The sequence below is a fragment of the Aulostomus chinensis genome, chromosome 18, assembly GCF_037954235.1.
Source record: "Aulostomus chinensis isolate RoL2024-O1b breed Wild chromosome 18, RoL_Achi_v1.0, whole genome shotgun sequence".
NCBI classification, from domain to species: Eukaryota; Metazoa; Chordata; class Actinopteri; order Syngnathiformes; family Aulostomidae; genus Aulostomus; species Aulostomus chinensis.
Window position 1 is genome coordinate 15559323 of NC_141337.1, and position 17271 is coordinate 15576593.

At 41.6% G+C, this 17271-nt stretch overlaps 1 protein-coding gene across 4 annotated transcripts in view; it reads left to right on the forward strand.

The window, feature by feature from the left end:
* prkcbb (protein kinase C, beta b) overlaps window positions 1-17271 on the forward strand; it is a 100556-nt gene that overhangs the window by 61593 nt on the left and 21692 nt on the right. For all 4 annotated transcript variants that reach the window (XM_086185995.1, XM_086185994.1, XM_086185997.1 and 1 more), the window contains 6 exons: window positions 5098-5271; window positions 7188-7279; window positions 10118-10180; window positions 13047-13185; window positions 13274-13354; window positions 13759-13866. In XM_086185995.1, the coding sequence (XP_086042121.1) occupies window positions 5098-5271; window positions 7188-7279; window positions 10118-10180; window positions 13047-13185; window positions 13274-13354; window positions 13759-13866 (657 nt within the window). The remainder of the gene's footprint in view (window positions 1-5097; window positions 5272-7187; window positions 7280-10117; window positions 10181-13046; window positions 13186-13273; window positions 13355-13758; window positions 13867-17271) is intronic.

Here is a 17271-nt window from a genome sequence, read left to right on the forward strand (position 1 = left end):
GTTATTTGTGAATGAACCTAATTATCAGCAATTGATTTGACCATCTTTTTTATGTTGGACTGTTAAACTTGGAGTTGTTCAGTGTTTGTTTGTTTTTTATTCCTCCTGAAGGTGACTTTGACACTGTTCAGTCATTGAATCACTACATTTGTATCACTCTATATTCTTTTCAAGTGAATTTAACAAACTGTGGTTTGCTGTGGTTTGTTGGACAGAAATCTTAAATTTATCAGCACAGAATCATCTCAGCTCAGGTCCGACACACAAAAAAAAAAAGTTTCCAGCAGGATTTGATTTTGCTGGAGGAGGGAGCTGATGAGGAGTGGCATCACCAGTGTGAGTGTGGAGCAGCTCTCAGGATGGAGATCTGCTGCCCAACTCACCTGCTGTCCATCCCTCTGGAGAGGCTCTCCCCGTGTTGTCCCTCTGGGATGAATGTCTATCTCTATAACTGTTCTGCTGCTGCCCCTGGTACCTGGAGGAGCTGTCCCCTCCGTTACTCTGGCTGAGTTCTTCACAAAAGCCTGTGAATCCTCTGTTTGACCTGCTGGCTATCCTAGAAAGGTGTTTCTTCCTCAGCTAGTGGGGGATTTTTCCTTCCTCTCTTCTTTGAATATTTAAAAATGCTTATGATCTGAAGGGTGAGGGAACACCCATTAGGCTAAGAACAATAGCCTAGCATCACCTGAACTTGAATTAAAAGTGACTTTGCTCCTCAGAGACTGAAATTGAACAAATTTGTCAGTAAACTTAATCGAGGAAGCCTGACATTATTATTACATTAAGAATAATAATCACCGATAACTTCTGCAGTAGCAAAACGATCTGCTGCAAAAAGGTTACAATGATATGGAAATAGTGCAGTGACACATAAGCATCATCACACACTTCAAACAATTTTATGTTGTCAAATGTTGTGTGTTGTTGCAGTGATCATGTGTGAGTAACCAGGTGTGAGAGAAGCTGGTTCAAAACAACAAATGAACCACACTAAAGGTTTTTCTTGATGGAAAAGTTGTTTCTGTTCTTTTACACACTGGCTTTGACTTCTGCATTACGTCAAAATTGAATAAATGTGCCCCCCAAAAAGAGCAGTTGCAATAAAGGTTTCAGAAAACACTTTTATAATCAAGATTTTTAGACTCTGTGGGACAAATTAAGAGCAGCAGATAAGCAATTTTTAAGATGTAAAACAGAAAATTTTGGGGGGGGGGAAAGAAGTCAGGATTGAATGTTAGAAAAGGCTAATTAAGATTGTTCAGAAGTAATGTACTGCGAGCAAAAGTTAAAGGTCTTTTATGGCATATTTGATTGTTTACAAACTCAAAATTTGTCTGAACCGAAAATACAGATCCTTTTTCTTACATTCAGGAACGTCACGGTTAGCTCGAGAGATCAACAGGTTTAAGAACATTACAGAAGAGGAAAGTCTATGTTTGCTGTGTGAACCAGCTGAAGTCCTGAATGGAATTCATTTTTGGTTTTACTGTCCTGCTTATAACAACTTGAGATTTGTGTTATTGTGTAAGTCACCTTCTGTTTATTATCCCTGTTTGGAGATGGATGACGATGAAAGTCCTGTAATGTGCTCCAGAGTATTTGGTTCAAAACTGAGCGGTAAAATCGACCTCAGTTCCTTGATCTGATTGGTTGAAGTTCCTTTCGTAGATGGTGGTTGACTGGCCGTCCTTCCAATCACCTGCCCAGTATCGTCTCTTTTCTGAACACTGGCGACTTCTAAGATGTCGGGTTAGCACACCAGCAACCTTCAGTTCCACTGTGGCCTATGTGTGTGTGGGGCTACATGGAAATACACACTGTAAACACTATATAAACAGATGTGATGTATGACGGTTTCGATTATGACAACGCAGCACACTGAGAACATAGTGCAGTGTCATGCTCTGCAGTGCCGTGCAGTAGACTGTGGTAAATTCTCTCTGCAAGGTCAGCAGAGAAAACACTGGGGCGTCTTTTACGACATATGACAGTTAATATCCTCAGGACGGCTTTTCTGTCAAATGACCCAGAACAACTTTCTTGGATAACGCGACGTTGCCAATAGTGACACGCCACAATTCACAGGGGAATAGCGAGTTTGTGAATGACAGTGCGACCAAAGTGACCTTGATTTAAAGGCTTGGGTAAGAACATGGAATATAAGCCTGGAGCTGAAAAATGCAAACAAGATGATGCTCATCGTCCTAAATTTGCCTCTATGGACAGTTGTCATTCCTGTTGTTGTGTTACTTGTCATTCCTGTTGTTGTGTTACTTGTCATTCCTGTTGTTGTGTTACTTGTCATTCCTGTTGTTGTGTTACTTGTCATTCCTGTTGTTGTGTTACTTGTCATTCCTGTTGTTGTGTTACTTGTGTCTGCAGAGGTTTTGTGATGAATCTGTCTTTTTACACCCTCTTTGAGTTCCTCTCGTCTTTGTCCTTGTGGTTGCATTAATGGAGCTTCAGGCCAGATGGTGTCCTTCCTCTCTGTTTCAACTTTAAAGAGTTAGTATTTTCACAGAGTCACACTGACACCATATGGGAGGAGCACATGCATAAACACTCTTACACACACTCACACACACTTTTATGCTTATGCCGGCTTTTGTCAACACAGATCCAACTTCAATGGATATCTAAACTTTAATACGGAAGATTATATGACGCACATTCTTAAACTGTGGCTGCCCTCTATGCAAACACACATTTTCATCCTCACACATACGTGTGCCCGCGCACACACGCACGCGCGTGCATACACACACACTCTTAGTCCATCTGCTCTCCCTGTAGAATCTGAAACCCAATAACCTCTCTATATTATCATAGCTGAATATTTATAAGACATAAACAGCTAAGCTACTAACTTTCTCCTCTCACAGGGGGGAGAATTTGAAGTGGGTGTAAGGTCACTCATATCATTCAACTCAGAGAGATAAATGGAGGGGGGGGGGTTATATGATGAAGCTGATGTTCTTCTAGAATACATGTCATACTCGAGGCCAGCAGGCTGGATCAACAGTCTGGCAAGCTGGATGAGTCTGACTCCTATTGGCACATTAAGATGCTTCCTGAGGCACTTGTAATGTGTCTCCTCTTTTTTAAGGGACTGTGAACTAATAACTGCAATCTAGCTGTGTTTTTAGGACTGTGCGACTATACACCGGGCCGGGTGCTGTGCAGGTTTGGCAGCGCTTACTCGTAGGTGCAGCTCTCAGTAACACAAATGAAAAAAACACCCGTGATGTCACATGTTCTCTCTTTGTGTTCAGTTTGGCTCCAGATTATGCTGGTTTCATTGTTGTTGTTGCTGCTGTTGTTGTTTTTATTATACTTAAAAATACCACATCATGTATAGTTATATCTCATTCTGTGGAAATTACACAAGACCAAATCAGGTGTTCAGTGAAAAAGTACAAAATACTAATTACAACAGCAGCTACTACTCTACCAATGTCCCCTTCCTTTCCAAATCTTTCAAAACGTACACAAGAAAATGGTTGAATGGTTTAAGAACAGCTCTTAATTTATGGGGGTTTGCCTTTGATACGCGTCAAAATCCAGCACCGTGTCAAACTAGGCTGCATTAAGTTGTAGTAGAAAAAAATTATTTAATTTTTCTCTTCGGCCCCTGAGAATATCTAGATCTACTGCAGCTTTACTGGTATTATTTGGGTTGCAAGTGAGCAGCTAAAAAAGATTTGCACCTTTTATGTTTTTTTTTTCTTTTATGCAAATGGACAAAAGAAATGTAATAAAATGTTTAAATATACATTTAATTCAAGACTCTTTGTTGAGGTCCACCATCTCAATTAGCCCTGTAGGAACTACTAAAGCTCCATGTCAATAGAAAGTTCCATGTGCTTCTTTCCATTCCACTGCTTTGGTTTGAGATGAAACACACACACATGGATGTATTAGTCTTTGAGTAGTTAGAGAAAGCTTTAGCAGAATAGTTTCTTCTCAGACTAGGGAGAGAAATGGCGATGACTGGCCTCCAGTTGGAGGCTCCTGTTCCGTCTTCCTGGTCTGACTTTACTGTGACATCATGGAGGCGAGAGCAGCTGATGTCGTCTAACATGTTCATAAATGATCTGCATAAATTGATCACATGCATTTTTTTTCCTTTTCTTTTATTTTGGAGCGCTACTGTAACTTGGGAGTTAGCAATCAGGGTTTCCACCTGGGATGTAAAACGTCCTCGCCCTTCTTCAGCTCTCATGACCTGTGAACTGAGAACTGACCCACTTTTAGCTTGCAGCCTCTGAATTCTGCAGGAATCTGATGAGAGAAGGGGGGAGGGGAGAGGAGAGAGAGAGGAGAGGAGGGGAGAAACAGGAGACCAGATAGAGGATGACAACTGAAACATTTGCTCCTCTGAACGACTGTTAGCAGCATGACCTTGTCTACAAGACATTTAAACTGCATTTGTGGCATCTTTTGTCTTTTTTTTTGCTGCCTGTCTCTTTCTCTGTCATTCCTTCAGTCCTTCTTCTCCTCCTTCACCTCGCTAATTTTCAATCCCTTCTTCTACCTTTATCTCCACCCACCCACCTGTAATAATCCCCTTTTCTTCCCCTGACTCTTGTTTTTTCTACTCCATGATGTTTGTGAAGGGCAAAGAAAAGCCAGCAGGAGAAAGTTTAACACAAGCAATAAATGATCTAATCCTGCTCTTTCTGCGAGACTCGTCAACGACTGGCTTTCATTTGACAACCAGTATAACCTTTGATCAAGTGGACATGATGCAAGTCGGACCTTCTGCCAGATTTTGCGTGGAGACTCATTTTGGTATCACAAACAACTAAACCTTGCCTGTAGCGCCACCTACTTGTTGTAATGTGATATTTTTGGTTTCTGTCATGGGTGACCCATTCCACAACCCAAATTCCATTGCATTTGAACAAGTTAATAATAGGTTTTCCTTTCAGAGCTTCCGCAATTTTGGCAGGATCAAAATTCTTCGGATAACTTTTGATTCTTTTGATAAGTTGTGCAAAATGGTGGCTGTCCTCTCTGTGCCTTTCTCTTCAAATATAACGGTTGCATAAAAGTGAGACGGAGTCATAAAGACCTGGAATATTGATTTCTCTCTAGGTGATGCTGGCAGAGCGTAAAGGGACAGAGGACCTGTACGCAATCAAGATCCTGAAGAAGGATGTTGTGATCCAGGATGATGATGTGGAGTGCACCATGGTGGAAAAGAGGGTCTTAGCATTGTCTGGAAAGCCCCCTTTCCTAACACAGCTGCATTCTACCTTTCAGACCATGGTAGGTGGCCCCTGCTTTCCCAGCAGTTGCATACTAAAAAAAAAAAAATGCCATGAGCTAAAATCAAGAGCCTTGTTTTTGCCCCAGCATCTGAGAAGACCAGGGATGAAGGTTTCCTGCGTTCGGAGACCACATTTCTGCGTTATGTTAAACTGCAGCAGCATGAGAGGCGCTTGAGCATTAGGATTTATTTTCTGATGGCCAACAGTTGGAACATGATCAACTTTGGATAAAACATGGTTCATTTGCACAAATCTAAATACAGACTCACACATTTATTTTTTACACATACACACAAATCCAAATATGGACACGCAGATTTTTTTTTACACACACACACAAATCTGAATACGGACACATAGGAATGTGTAAAATAAAATCTGTGTCCGTATTCAGATTTGTGTGTGGGGAAAAAAAAACCTGTACACACAAATCTGATTACACACAAACAAATTGAGATATGCACACACAAATAACAAACACGGTCACACAGATCTGATTACACACATACGGAATGAGATGCGCATTTGCAAATAATAAAGGTACAATAATACCTCCATAAATAGGTTCATATTTCTTCCTACAAATAAAACAATGCTTTGCATCTCAGTGTAGCTGAGTTATGGAATATTCAGGAAGCTGCATACTTTTATAAATGCATCCCCGTTAACTGAAGACAAGTGGAACTCATTAGGACAGGGAGAGAAAATGTAAAAAAGAAACATCAACAAAAAAACAAAGTAAAAGAGCAAACTAACACATGGGGGAATTTCTTATCAAAATTAAACAGGAAGTAGACTGAAGACAAAGGAAATCGTCATCCAGAACTGAAAATCCAATTGGAAACTGGTCGTCTTTCTTTCCATATCCTATAAATGCTTTATCTGTGTGTTTGCTCTGTGTATCCAGAGTGCAGTTATTTAAAAAACCATAAAATTACAATGACATGACATTATAAATTTGAATCATCATTTCTGTCAAAATGAAGCAGGATGAGAATTCTGATTTATGTTGGTGGAGAAACTTTTGCTGTGTTGTTGTGAAGACTAACAACCCTCACTTTCACTTTATGTTCTATAAGACGTGACGCACAGTGCAGCGTCCTGCCGAAGGGCACAGCGGCAGTGCTGGTAAGCACGGCGGTCTTAGATGCAGCCACCCTGGCAGCTCACAGTTGGAATACACAAGGAGGATTCATATTTGATTCATGCTCATCTTCTGACGTATAATCCATACTGCACTAAAGATGAGTCAACAGAGGAATAAATATAGCACGCTTGCTCTGTACTTAACTCTCTGTGTATGTCATTTACATGCTAAACAAACACGTTTTCATTAATTACTGAACATAATGTGTTGCAAATGCACTTGAAGTTGGAGTTAAAGGCTCAAAAATCAACTTGACTTGACCTACACACGCACAAAACACACAAGAAGTGAGTGTGTTAATCCTCCGCAGCACTAATACTCTGACCAGAGGACTGCCTTAGTACATATGGGACTTAGGCAGTGCCAACACACACTGGCAATTATAAGTATACACACACATGCTGTAAATGCATCACACACACACGCGCGCGCACACACACACACACACATATATATGAAGCACAAACACAGGCGCCACATACCAAATCCCTCCACACTCCCTCACATACTGTACCTTATTGGCAATTTCTAGAGATAATGGAGTCGAATTGTCTCTTAAATTGATGTCGCCATATTGCTTCAGTTGAAGAGTGATTGGACACACAAGACAATCTCCTCTTTGTCACTGTCCTCTTCCTATATCTTTCATTTATCCCTCCACTTTCCAATGTCATTTTCTCCATATTATTCTTAAAATGTTCTCAGGTTTGACCCATCGTTTTGTGACCTTTCTCTCCCTTTATGTCCTGATTTCTATCTCTCTGTAGGACCGTTTGTATTTCGTCATGGAGTACATCAACGGAGGCGATCTCATGTATCAGATTCAACAGGTCGGCAAGTTCAAAGAGCCTCATGCTGTGTGAGTAGACACACACTCACACAACCACACATACACTCTCTCTCTCTCTCTCTCTCTCTCTCTCTCTCTCTCTCTCTCTCTCTCTCTCTCTCTCTCTCTCTCTCTCTCTCTCTCTCTCTCTCTCTCTCTCTCTCTCTCTCTCTCTCTCTCACTCACTGAAAAAACTGTGTTTCCACTTCACTATGAACCCAACTGCCATGTGCAGGGCACCTGTGTGATAACTGTTGGAATACATTGCAATTCTGGGGATTCATTTCATCGAAAATTGAAGACATGATCTCAACAGCAGGTACGATCAGCTTCTCTCTCAGACATCGAATGAAATAATAGTAACACCACTGAGGCAGAAGCATTCTGACCATAGACCTAATGTCCACATTGTTGCCCGCCAGCAAAAAACATCCATCAAAATAATGATCAAAATAAACAGGGTTTTTTTAGCACTTTTAGGTCTACCTTGGTCGCGCCGAGTCAGTCGTTGCTGTTCTCATTTGATCTGTAAATGTTTTGCTATTATATTTATATGTGCGGAACACCGCACAGATATCAACCGCTGCTGCTAACTGCTGAGACGTAAACAATCTTCTGTTGGGATGCGGTCACCTCAGGTGTGTCATCACTCCCAGTTCCAACCACAAAGTTTAGTGGTAAATCGAATGCAGCAATTGCCATAGCACCACCTAGTGGTTACAGGAAGTCACACGTGAGGCTGTGGCCCTGAACATGAAAAAGCAAAAAGCACACACGATAAATCCAACTACGATACTTTGTCGCCGTCTTAAAAAAACCCTCACTCCTTGACATACATACAATATGTGTTTCACATGTTTGTAAAGCTTGCTTGTCTGAATCATTCTGAATGAGACGTCAGCAGCTCGACTGGCCTCGTGATGGATGAACAACCCCAGGAAAGCCCGCCAGTGAACTATTTTGTTCGCCCCGGTGAACGTTGCTGCTCTGAGGATCTTCAAAGAAATGAAAGTAATCTAGGAGCTCCTCAGAGTTTCCAACGTACGATAGAACACCTCCAGACCTGTAGAACATCATTAAGGCTAGATCAGCGGTGTCAAGCTGAACCAACGTGCTGACATATTTGACAAGCGGGCTGTCGAGGAAGTGAGAGCTGTGCTGGAGTTTGCCCTTAGTCTGCTTTATTGGGAATTAGAGTCTCTTCTCTCTGGTAGAAGGTTCCGACTGCTGAAGGGCAACACTTTTCTGAGGGCATTGATGTGTTCTGTTAAATATACGTATCAGACAGTTATAGTCAGGATATTCAGATCTATCTGTGATAACACCTGCAGCTTCCTCATTGTGTTGGCGTCTCGTGTACTTCAGAGACAGGTACGGTTTCTTACTCTGACCAAAATGACTCTTCCAGTCTGTCCGAAAATGAATTACGATTTAAGCTGGTTCCATAACATTCACAACACTCGGATTCTCTGTGAGCAGCAGCAGAGACCACACACACACACACACACACACACACACACACAGTACAGTTTGACATGGTGTTACAGTAAGTTACATCTAAACTATGGTGGCTTTTATTGTATTGCAGGATCAGTAGTCATGCCTGATATGTAAAATGAGTCCTTTAGCATTTTCAAGTATTTTTAAACATCTTATACATATAGAAGCGTGTATCAGTATACACATGTGACTTTTATTATAGCCGTTGAAATGTGTATATTATGTACCAACAAATTTTTTTTGGCATCATAGGTGAGCTTTTTTTTAACTTAATTTTTATTTCAGTTACATATATAATCACACATACAGAGTCATATTCATCACATCTACTGTTTCGCAGGATACATTTACAACACAAGGTAATATTAATGACATTTAGGACTAAATAACGGCAGAAATACAGACAAATAAATAGAAATATTAAGAATGAAAACGGAAAAAAGAAAAATAATAAAAATAATGAATAAGAAGATTGTATTAAATTTATCATAGAATTATTAATAATACAGATTGAATTCTAAATCTATACAGGCATTCCTTGATGCTTTGGTATGCTCTTAGCATCATAGCATTTGCAGTCTTGGAGAGTAAGTTATTTTCTCTATCAGATATATTTCCTTTATTCTCTCAATCCATATAGTGTGTGTCGGGGGGTCCGGCTTCAGCCGCTTAATTGTAATGCATTTGACTGCTGGTGTTAGTAATATTTGTAGGAGATATATATTTGGCTCTTCCTTTGATGTCTCTTGGTAATGGAGCCAGCAGAGCCGCTACTGGGTCCATTGTAGTATTTCTACCCAACGCTTCTTTGAGTGTTTCAAACACTTCCTCCCAGAATATCTTTAGTTTGGGAATGACCAAAATGTGTGGGTCTGATTGCCGATGTGTGGATCACAATTTCTCCGACGTTTATTTGAACATGTAGTGCCAAATTTAGCCATAGTTTCAGGTGTCCGGAAGAATCAGAGGTGATCTTGTGTTGGAAAAGGTTGGTGACCACTGAACTAATTGCACCGAAAGAATCAGACAAACATGCTAGCTTTATGTTGCAGTGACGCCCTTCTCATCATCATTACTGCAGCTGTGTACAGGCTCCGCACATTCTTCTTTGCACGCGTTCAAAATTCCTCCTGACGTGCACTTTGCAGGGAGACATTGATTGTGCACGGCATGACAAACTACACCGACTCAAATGGGGTTGACTGCGTGGTCAGTGTGTCCAGACTCCTCCTGTTGATCTTATCAGCTGCTCTCTGGCCTTGAAGAGACAGCGCTGACCTTTAATGCCTGTACACACTCACACACACACACCCTGTCCTTTCCTTCAGCCTGTTTCTAATTACGTCTGTTGTTTGTGTTTGTGTGTAGATTCTACGCTGCAGAGATAGCCATTGGTCTGTTCTTCCTACATCAAAAGGGCATCATCTACAGGTAACACATCCACCACAATGTCAAGACTAACAGTGTCCACTGTTAGAGTGTCACACACGTCTGTTACATGTTATTTGAATCAAACCCATGTAAACTGCCTGTAATGCGGCTGTGAATCCTCTTTCACTTCCTCAGCTGTCGGAGTTCCACCTCATTGCTCCACGAATTTTAACCAAATTTTACTGTTTTGTAAATATCAGTTATTGCTCTGAGTTTAGTTGAGGAGTACCGTCCAGTTTAGTTTATTTTAGTCAAGTGCATTTCAGCTAAGCCTCATTTGTCTAGTGTGGATTAGTCCAGTTTAGTTTGGTCAAGCCTATTCTAGTTCAGTCTGGTACAGATCCAGTTTAGTCTAGTCTAGTTAATCGAAATCTAGTCTTGTCCATAGTCCATTTTAGTCTACAGTAGTCTGGTCTAGTCGACTCTGGTCTAGTCCAGTTCAATTGAGCCTTATTCAGTGCAGTTTTGTTGTTTTTAGCTTAGTTCAGTCCAGTCTAATCGAGTCTAGTCTAGTCTAGTCCAGTATAGTTTAGTTTACTCAAGTTTAGTTTAGGGCAGCACGGTGGTGCAGTGGTCAACACTGTGGCCTCACAGCAAGAAGGTTACAGATTCAAGCCCCAGCTCAAGTGCCTGATCTTTCTGTGTGAGTCTCCATGTTCTCCCTGTTCCTGTGTGGGTTCTCTCTGGTACTCCAGCTTCCTCCCACAGTCCAAAGACATCAAAAGGGGATGAGGCTGATTGATACTCTTATACCCTTTTTACACTGGAAAACGTGTGTCAACGCGGGTCTTTGGCTTTAGGGCACCTTCAAGCTTCCAGAAGACCCGGGTCTGAACTCCCGCTGTGAGGTTGCGTGCCTGTGTTTTTCGCTCGTACGTCATCGCGCTGACGTCATCATTACACGTAAACGTGCACCTGAACACTGAGAGGTAAATAAACGACAACATGGACGTCGTCGAGTCAAACGTCAGCGTTGTCGTTGTGTGCATTGCAATGTTGCCTCTTTTGCAAAGCATACAAACTCGGCGCAGATTGCGATTGTCTGAGCGCTAATGCAGCGAAGGAGGATGGAGTCTTTGGCTCGTCTGGAACGGAGCCGAAGAAGCTACAGCGAAGCCTGACAGGCAGCACAGTGACAAAATTAGGATGCGACAGGAAGGTCGCGTGAAACCTGAGACTTTTTTCACACTGCAGGTCAGCCGAGCTGCGCTGCGCTGCGAAACACCCGTCGGTGGACACGGGTCGAAATGCAGAGTCGACCAGTGTCCCGTGTTGACCCGTGTTTTTGGTGCGGTGTGAAAGGGGCTTTAATAGACCGTAGGTGTGACTGTGAGTGTGAATGGTTGTCTGTCTATGTGTTGGCCCTGTGATGGACTGGTGACCTGTCCAGGGTGAAGAAAATGGATGGACGTTTAGTTTATAGTGTCGTGGTCAGTCTCTTTTAAATTTATTGTAAAAGCAAAAGGTGTAGCTTTAGCATGCATAGCTAATTAGCAGGTGGGGTCCCTGACCAGTTGATGATAGACACCCTAAAATTACATTGTATCACATTCAGTTATTTAGAAGGAAAAAAATAGGGAAGAGAAGACAAGATGATTTCTTTCTAAGTGCAGAATTTCAGTCTCCACAGAAACTGCCCACATTCAGTCCACATCAAATCTTGTATCAGTTAATTAGCAGCGTTTTACTGTCAGAGTCCAGTGATTGTACGATCTAAGGTAGCCACTTTAATGCACATCAGTTATTTCTTTGACCAGTTTTGACCCTGACCTTCAAATATTAAACACTGTCAAGTCAGGATCAAACTTAAATGCAGCAAAGGTAAAAAGACTGTCAGGAGGAGGTCCACATGTCTGAAATCTCAGATTGACTTCAAACAATGTCTTTAGTTTGATGATGTGCTGTTTTGAGAGAAAGTCGGACATGAAAATGGAGGACCAAGGCAAACTTCTTTAATATGAAAAAGCCTTTAATATATGGGTTGAACAGATTAAACACATGTATTAAAGGTTTTTCAATATTGAAGAAGAGCGCCTTGGCCATTAAAATTCTGTTTATTCAGAAAATTATTGAACACATTGAGTTTAAGGGAGAAGAAACACTTCAGTTTAGCCTAAAATGTGTCTTTCCCCCAGATTTTGTACTTTTAGTCAACTTTTGTAACTCAATCCTTCCCTGTGCACATCAACATTTTTCTTCCACTTATCCTGTTAAGGGTCACAGGGGGGCTGGAGCCTATCCCAGCAGCCTTCAGGTGAGAGGTGGGGTTCACCCTGGACAGGTCACCAGTCCATCACAGGACCAACACAGAGAGACAGACAACCATTCACACTCACAGTCACACCTACAGTCAATTTAGAGTATCAATCAGCCTCGTCCTCTCTTGATGTCTTTGGACTGTGGGAGGAAGCTGGAGTACCAGAGAGAACCCACACAGGAACAGGGAGAACATGCAGACTCACACAGAAAGATCCTGTGCTGGAGCCAGGACTGGAACCCAGAACCTTCTTGCTGTGAGGCCACAGTGCTGACCACTGCACCACCGTGCCACCTCCATTCTCAACATATTTTCATGTAAATTTTTTACAAATTTATGCAAATTCAAAAGCTATATTTCTGAAAGAGCAGAGCAGATTCAGGTCTGAAACGTAATAATTAAAAGCAGAGGAGTACAAGCAGCATCATCTTATTGCACAAGGGAGTCGAGGACATGGAAGCACACGCCTGCTTTTTGCAATTGAAGCTCTGTAACATTTATCACAAATATTGATTTTCTGATAATTGACCCACTAAGTATTTCTTGAAAGCAGTGAATGGTGGGTTTTTTTTCCCCCCTGAATGGTGTTTTTTTTCCCCCCTCCTTTAGAGATCTGAAGCTGGATAACGTGATGCTGGACTGTGAGGGACACATCAAGATCGCAGACTTTGGCATGTGTAAAGAAAATATGAGTGATGGGGTCACCACCAAGACCTTCTGTGGAACGCCAGACTACATCGCGCCTGAGGTAGAGTGTGTTGATGGATGAGACGCTTGACCAACACACTAGTATGACAAATTTTTCAATCCTCCATTTTTTTTCTTTCATGTTTTAGATCATAGCCTACCAGCCTTATGGAAAGTCTGTGGACTGGTGGGCCTTTGGAGTATTGCTCTATGAAATGCTGGCTGGGCAGGTCAGCTGATGTGTGTGTGTGCGTGCGTGCGTGCGTGCGCGCACGTTTAGATTTGTCCTCTAATAAATTACGATTATTAAACCTAGGGAAGAATTACTTAAGACGTCAATATATGTGCAAGTCAAACTGCATTCAACAGTATTAATATTCATGTCTGATGGTGAAAAAAACAACAAATGCTCATGATCGTAGCCTTTAAAATTTGACATTGAGTAATGGAAGGTTAGCTATTAAATTACATCCCTTAATGAGTTTTTCCCCTGGTGGCATTAATAATTGTTAAGAGTAGATATTTCCAAATCATTTGGTGTGAATGTAGTAGATTTGGAAGGCCTGACGAGTTTGGATATAAAAAAAAAAAGATTTAATTATTCAATTTAAATCTCTCCTCTCCTCTCCTCCAGCCTCCTTTTGACGGTGAGGATGAGGATGAGTTATTTCAGTCCATCATGGAGCACCACGTCTCCTATCCCAAGTCCATGTCCAAGGAGGCTGTGGCTATCTGTAAAGGGGTGAGTCTCAACACCACAAGTTCTCTATGTAGAGGAGAGAAGTGGGAGGATATTAAATCTGTTGGAGGACAGGAGGCGAGATGAGGGAGGAGGACGAGCAGGAGGCAGAGAGGCGACATCAAAATTATCTGCATAATTAAAACCATTATGCGGGAACATTTATTTGGAGTGGAACAACATTGTTTGCTCGCTATCTGTCCTGCTTCCATCTCTCCCTTTCCCTCTCTCTCCCTCTCTCTCTCACTCTCCCACTCCCTCCCTCTCTCTCTCTTGTCCTTCTCTCCCTGCAGTGTTCATTGTTAAGTCGCTGTTTCACTTTTTTCATCCCCTCTATCTCTCTTACACACACAGCACACATGCACACACATTTTTCCTCTTTCTCTTCCCTCTGTCACTCACTCAAACACAAACACACACATACACACACACACACACAAAAACACACATACTGCACTGCTGTAATAGCCCAAGTCTGTGCAGCTGGCTGTGGAAACTCCTCTTTTATAATAGACTAGCCAGTATCAAATGCTGCTTCCTGTGTGTGTGTGTGTCTGTGTGTGTGTGTGTGTGTGTGTGTGTGTGTGTGTGTGTTGATGATTATAATAGACTGAAAACAGAGTGGGCCCTCTCTATCAAAGCACCACCTCTCTGTCTCATCTTCTACCTCTATGCTTCACTGACCATGACAAACTACACGCACTATCTCTCTCACACACACACAGATACACACACACTGGAAAATGTATGGTATGATTTTGTACACATTCAGTTGATTTACACTGAGCAGGTCATCTCTCTCAAGCTATTTCATTGACATTCAGTGTGTATCATTTGATGTATGCAGAAAATATAAGAAAAATTTTCACATAAATCACCCAAACTGTTTTTATTCTGTGTTTGAATGTAAGATATTTGTCTTGACAAGGGTGCATGCTAATCATAGCCTTAAAACACAATTTTTGAAGGTGTGTGAGAGAGTGTGAACTGGACTACAAGGAAAATTGTTCTTTAAAAACATTTCGACACATGTGGATACATCGAAATACACCAAGAATAAATCAAGGACACACATGCCATCCCAATACATTAAAAGCAAATCGATGACAAACATGTTCACTCTCTGAGACACACACACACACACAGGCCATGTTATGTATTAGTGATGATTACTAGGTTGTAGTGGATCTTCAGTGAAGCATGAAAGCTCGCCTGCGTCCACCCCCACAGCTCCCACTGCGCCCTGCCAGCACTGCCCAGGTTAACTCAGTGAATGTGTACAATATATATATATGTGTGTGTGTGTGTGTGTGTGTGTGTGTGTGTGTGTGTGTGTGTGTGTGTGTGTATGCGCATACATGTGAAGGCTACATGAAGCCTTCATTTTCATGCACTACATGATATTTCCATTTTGAAAGAGCAAAAAAAAGTAATCATGTAAAGTTCCCTTTTCCGCAGTGAATATGATGGAGATGAACCACCTCACTGAAGCTGAAGAAAAATATGTTATAAGAAACAAACATTAGAAACCTGTAAACAATGTTATCAGTGTCTTTTAATTTTTTTTGGAAGGAAATGATACATGAAAGCACTAAAGCACGTCTGTAGTGTGTGTGTGTGTGTGTGTGTGTGTGTGTGTGTGTGCGCGTGTGCGTGTGTGTATGCATGCATGTTTGTGTGTTTTGTGTACGCGTAGAAACGGAGTGATCGGAGACATTTCCACTGCCCTGCTTCCACCAAAGCCAGCATCCATATTTCATGGCCAGCAATGGGCCACACACACACACAATCACACACACACACACACTCAAAAACAAGCACACAAAACATACTGCTGTTATATTGCAGAGAGCTGCAGTGTTGTAGGTACATGGTGTCTTCAACTTCCCATGATACGATCTTACCGCCAAGACTCGTGCAAATTTGCCCTAACAGCATACAGACCACGCCAACACACACACACACCCACACATGCACGCACACTCACACAGTCACACACACACTAGAGACGTGCTTTAGGTGTCATGAAACAAGACACCACATATGCCTCTAGGTTAAAATGTATATGATCTGGATGAAAGGACCGATGACGTAAAAACCTCTCATCATCTGAGACAGGTCAGGTCCTGATGATGCCTGACTTGCTCCATATTGTTTCACTCTGTAAATGTACAGTGTGTTTTTACACATTTAAACAAAAAAACATGTTGTTGTCTGCCTGTTGATCTTACACTCTACTCACCCAAGGTGCATGCCTGGATTTGTAGCCTGCAGATCAGAAGCTTTATTGTGGTTAGTGAACTGCTCCTGTAATTCTTTAACAGCTTCATGTTTTTCATCAAAAGACAGAGAAGGACATTGTCCAGGAGAGAATTCCACCTCACTTTACTTGGTTGAGTTTGACCAATTGTGTTTATTCTCTCCTGGAGAACAGAAACCGGTGAGGATTGTTTTCCAGAAAAGACAAGGGGAATACGACTATTCTTGTACTACTGTACTACTACTACTACTATTGTTTTCATACATTTTAAGATTCTTGGGTGCGACTGCAAGTGTTTAAACCTGAAATTTGTGGTTGGTTATCAAGATAAAGCCTATTGGAAAACTCAGAGCTTTTCAGAGCCGATGTCTCAGCAAACACGTCACGGGCCCCCACCACCGGCAGACAGCTTTCTGCAGATCATTTTGAAACTTGCCGTTTTCTCCGAGGTCTCTGGTGTAACTAAACCCATCTGGTCTGGGTGCTCTCAGTGGGTATCCCAAAACGACACCAACAACAACAAACACTGCAACTTAGAGGTGAATCACAACCACCATGATCAGCTTCTCCTTCGTTGTTCCCCAGGATGTCAATGATGACAGGAGAATCTTGACACCGTCAGAATTTGGTGATAATTACACAAAGTCCCTGTCGTTGAACATTTTCAACAGAAATGCGAATGACATAAAAACGCCTCAGTCCAGCTGCAAATTTAGCATATTTGCATCATTTGTGTTTATTTGCAAACTCCTTCATGTTTGATTTGAATAGAATGAATGAACAGATAATAGAATGAAAACTTTACATGGCAAGTGTAAACACAATCGTGGTGGGATTTGAAAATGTGAACCAAAACTTCTTTACATCATCTTATCTGCATTCACACAAAACCTGCTGTCTCTGTTGTCCAACTTGGTGCTAATAGGTGGGGACAGTTAACTACTAAACAGGCCCATCAGCTTTTGTTTTTTTTCTCTGTGTCATTTGACTGGTAATTACCTGCCACTGAAAGAATGAGTACAACTGTTATGGGTAAGGACGTGCAAGTAGTTCAAGAGCAATCGCATTTGGATTTTTTTGTTTGTTTGTTTTTTTAGTTTTGAGGTATCAAAAATCAATAGCTAATTGTCCAAAAGATATGATGAAAT